The 5,192-nt window shown below is 33.4% G+C and overlaps 1 protein-coding gene across 1 annotated transcript in view; it reads right to left on the bottom strand.

The window, feature by feature from the left end:
* Positions 1-1,339: 1,339 nt before the first annotated feature.
* LOC108764520 (uncharacterized) overlaps positions 1,340-5,192 on the bottom strand; it is a 15,575-nt gene continuing 11,722 nt past the window's right edge. The window contains exon 2 of the mRNA XM_018512807.1: positions 1,340-3,293. Within this exon, the coding sequence (XP_018368309.1) occupies positions 2,645-3,293 (649 nt within the window). The 3' untranslated portion in view covers positions 1,340-2,644. The remainder of the gene's footprint in view (positions 3,294-5,192) is intronic.

Here is a 5,192-nt window from a genome sequence, read left to right as displayed (position 1 = left end):
CGCACGCACGCACGCACGCACACACACTAATGTCGATCGTCGCCGCAGTATCAGATATAATTCGATAACATTAACAATTCGCTCGAAAAGCAAAAATCTAAAAGTGGAGAGAAAACTCTAAGGATATTTTAGCGAAACTGACTCACAGCTTTTACCATAGATATACATAAATTCCAAGACGTATAGTTTGTACAATCTTACTCAGCCGCTATGTCCAAAATGCATTCATTTTTTCGATGTAGCAATATTTACAATAATTCAGAGGTAATTCGGTACTTTAATTACAAACCACTAATCATAACTTATGTTACAATAAATCGCATATGTTATAAAATAACATACAACAATAGTGCATACAGGAACTATTTCGCAATTTTATCTCATTTCTTTCCATACAATTTACAAATAGTTTTTAAAAATGTCCACATGTCTAACAGTACTTTTATATTCTCAAAAAGTCGATATATTGTTTATTTAGAAAAAATAAGACCTGTTATATATTTATTTAAACTAAATGATAACTATATATTTATAGAATCTATGTCCATAGAATAACAAAACTCCAAACGTTGTTTCATGAATTATTTTTAAAAAATTATTTTTCATATTGTTAACAGTTCTTGTATTGATATGAAATTTATATTTCCATACTGAATTTTTTTGTAATTATGAACTAAAATAATCTACATCAAATCTAAATTAATTGTAACTCTTTAAATACAAAAGTAGAGATATAGTGTAAAATAAAGAATTGTTCTTAACATGGTGCTTCATCGAAAGAAAATTGTTTGGGAAATTGCAATCTAGAATGGTGTGTGTATGTGTGACATAAATAAAAATGATATAAACTATATAATTCATGTATTAAATGTATCTTCCTCGATATTTTTGTTTTATGTTCATCTTGCTCATGTTTTGCATAAACACACATGTAATATCTAAACCTATTACTAGAAACGCAATGTGCTCCAATATAATGACGAAAAAATTATTTACATTAACCTGGGAGTAGGCACGTTTCGAAGCTAACATTAGTAGACGCGTCCTGGTCATTTTGACCGAAATATATTTTCGCACTTATATGTGTTATAACTAGAATACATATATGATTATAATTATTATAAGTAATAATTAATAAGAAAACGTTCTGTGTGATAATATTTTATATTAATCAATTAAAAACAAAGGAACGTAATAATTACTGGAAATAATTGTATTTATATGATATATCTTTATTTTAATTTTATCTTTTTTTTGTTTATTAAAATTATTGATAACGAAATAATAAGAAAATTATAATAATTTTATTTTTTATTTATAAAAATATAATAATGACGGAGATTAGCGGAGACGACAAACACTAACGTAAGTGCGCGCGTTACGGTCTTTTAGATCGACCGTTACAACATATCAAATTTTATATAGATATAAGTGTGTTTACGTCATCTATTTTCACATACTATACGAAAAAACATTAACAAACATTTACGTAAAGGTAAAAATATAATAGTGCCAATAAATTGAAAGATATAAATAGAAAATGGAAGAGTACGGCAAAATGACCGGTATGTAATCACTCCCGGGTTAATAACGATGTACAATCACATCCATCCTTGATTTTAGATTCTTTTCATTTTGTTCGATCTGCCGGTGCTAAACTATATTATTAAAAGCAGAACAGAATCAAACATTAGCTCCCATAATGCTATCTTCTTGATTGCGGTTTTTTCGAATGTCGTAACTTTTCATGCAGTTATGTGTGCGATAACCTGCCACGCCTCACAATCCTCCGCTAAGTCATGCTAAGTGCATCATGTCCTTCAGCGGCATATTCGTTAAAGTTTTTATTTGGTCGATATATCCTCTCCGTCGCTTTTCATTACCTTCGCTTGGATTACGAGTTTCTCGATAATGTCTCGTCTAACAAGATGACCGAAAAATTTAAGAATTTACATTTGGATGGTTGAAAGTAAACACTTATTCGTATTAATTCCCAATTCTTTCAAGATGAAATTATCCGTTCTTCTTACTACCCATGTAATTATAACATTTGGTGATAGCATGTCATCTCGAAAGCTTCTATTCGTCTACAGCAGGTAACACCCATCGTCAAAATTCAAACCCGCACAAATGGCAATGAAGAAAATCAAAGCCTGGACTAGTCGTTTTTCTTTTCTAATGCTATGCCAAAAATGATACGAGTATCTCGAGATATCTTATCTCATAGTCTCTCCATTCTATTTGGGAACTAATAGTTTATTTATGCGGAATTCTATATATCCGATGACAATTTATTGTCTCGTATCGCGCGTCCCAAATACATTATCGAAACATATCTTTATCATTCACATAAACTAATCGCGTGAACAGCGTATTTTAACACAGTAAATTATACGTTAATAAAATAACAAATTGATATGGATTAGTTTAATGCTAGAAAATCTTTTGCGATTCATCATCAGCGTTTCCTGAAATTCTGTTCTCAATCTCGGGAAATCGAAAATCGCGGAAATGTCAATGAGATCGATTACAAAGTGACGATGTGATATTTGTTCGCAATACCAACTAACATGATGACAATCAGTGACGCACGGGCGGCGACGATGACGACAACAATGGTGATGATAATGATACCAGCGGATAATCAAACCTGCCCACCTACATCGGCTTGATACCGCAACGTCAGATACTCAGCTGCCTCTGTCATACGGGCGATGCTGCTGTGAAGACCGCGTAGATGACGCTTAAAGTTTTCAGCGGCGATGCTTGCTAGATCGACTACGCATTCTTCACCTTCTAGGCCGCTGTCAATCTCAATGCCATTCTCAGAGTCCGAGTCGGAGGTCCAGGCGATCGAGGACGCGCTCTGTACACTCTGCATAGACGTGGTGCTGGGACAACGCACATGGCCGAGTCTGCCACTGCTTATAGCCTGATGGTGCGTCAGTTCAGATGGGCTACCAATCGGATGACTCTTAATCGGCGTCTGATCGTCCGCCACGGTGCCTCGCGTAGGCTCCTGCGACCACAGTAACTCGATCTTCATCTGGTTGATGATGTTGTAGAGACGGTATAGGTCGGTATTGGCCAAGGTGTCCTTCACCGTGCAGCCGCGTTTGCCCTTCATGTAGATTGTATCACCCGCATCACCCACGGACAGATCCAGCAGACGGCTAGGCACCAGGATGGTGTCCTCCATCTCGCTCACGGTGCGCACGAACTTCTCCATGCTATTCAAGATACTGGCGTTGCTGAATTCCGGCTCATCATGCCGGGCGATCCTCCGCAGACTCCTGCAACGAAAATTATTCATTGTTCTTTTAACATTTTACACATTTCGAGATATATACAATCTTACGTTTAAAAATGGAAAATTACACTTATTCGATAGCAAATAATGGCGAAAGTAAAATATCGATAATAAAAAAAGATATAATAATAAACGATTTATTAAGACTGTATAATATACCTAAATACAACAAGTAAGAGATAACGCCTATAACGATCAAAGCTGGATCTTAGGTGCTTAAATATTTTCATGTGAATTTATATACCACATATGAAGTCATTTGAACTGCGCACCGAATTTATTTTCAGTACATTAAGGGGATGCTGGAGTTCTTTTTTTATACCGATAAAGCAAGCGTTTATGTTCCTTGCGCGGTTCTTCGAATTAGTTACACAGAATAAAAATTCCTTCTCCACGATTGAAATATCCGTGCTAATGTACCTGCTCCTGGTGTATTTTGTGTCCAAAACTAGGAAAAATAATAAATTACAGATTCCTGTATCCATGTGCTATCAGCTCACCAAACATTTACTTCGTGAACAAATTATATGCACGTTATATGCTCGAAATTAGGGCAGGAGCACATGCAGAATAAATAGACGATTACAGTCGTATATTTAGAATTAAGTTTTGATATTTAGAATTAAGTTTTACGCCTAAATAAAAAGATTAGCGCAAGGAACGAAATTGTGTGTCTAGCGCGTGAGAAATCGACGATGTATGACTGTTTAGCCATGAAACCGAGCAGTATTTTAGTTAATCTCTTTCTAAGAGATGCAATATGTTAGATAAGGACAGATGAATGCGTTTGAGTGAGACACAACGATATATAATAAGTATAAGAAATTAATGAAAGATGTCACTATTGTCGAATTTGGAATTTAAAAAAGTCTGTACTATCGACCTTGATTAACTTCGACCGTCACTCCAGCATCCCCTTAAGATCTTTTTAAAGTACTGTCAATTGAGCATTAAATTATTAAATTGCTTGTCAATTTGTGATATTATTACAATTAATAAGTTCAGTTACGTTTTTAAGTCCAAAAAATCAATTCGGCGGGCAGTTAAAAAATGACAACTATAAATTTAAATAAAGATATTTAAGCATCTAAGATACATTAAAAAAGATTCATCAAATATATTTAACTATGATCTATACTACAATAATTCTTCCATCTTATGACAACCGGAAATAATTAAAATTCAGTTTAATACTTTCGCTGTCATCATAAATCCTTCTTCAAATATCATAGAGAATAATACATTAATGTTGAGACCATAAGTGACGATCATAAGTGAAGTATACCACTAATAAAAATTCAGTGTGCATCACTGATGGTGAATATGATAGAAAAATATTAAAGAATATACGTTAATTTCATAGTGATGTTTTATTGAGATTTTGCAACATTAAAAAGGTCACAACACGTACGTTCCCTTTTATACCATATAATTTCTATTTGGAATATTTTTTTAACAAATCTGCAAATTTTCGGAATATTTGCCTGTTAAGATTAAAATAAATAACTCTGTACAATGTAACAAACACAATATAAGATAACTGTATCTAATATGGTCTATTTGAGCGTAATTGCGATATTTTTGTCGAACATTGAAAATTCAAAATAGAAACATTTCTGAAGCATTAATTAAAAATATGGAACATTTTGAATATTTACATGAATGCAATAAAGATTTATTTACCCATGTAGTTACCTACAAATAGGTACAATATCTCCTAAAAGTGAGTTTCATAATATAAACAAATTGTTTTTTGAAATTTGAATTAAAACATTCTATAACCCGGGTATGTGAAGTTAGCACCCCAACTATAGTACTCAGGAGTTCTGAATAGAGTTCCCGTTTCTTTTTGACGAGACAAAGAGTTCTATATAATTTATAA

This window comes from Trachymyrmex cornetzi, unplaced genomic scaffold (assembly GCF_001594075.2).
Source record: "Trachymyrmex cornetzi isolate Tcor2-1 unplaced genomic scaffold, Tcor1.1 scaffold430, whole genome shotgun sequence".
NCBI classification, from domain to species: Eukaryota; Metazoa; Arthropoda; class Insecta; order Hymenoptera; family Formicidae; genus Trachymyrmex; species Trachymyrmex cornetzi.
This window is presented reverse-complemented; position numbering and strand designations above follow the sequence as displayed.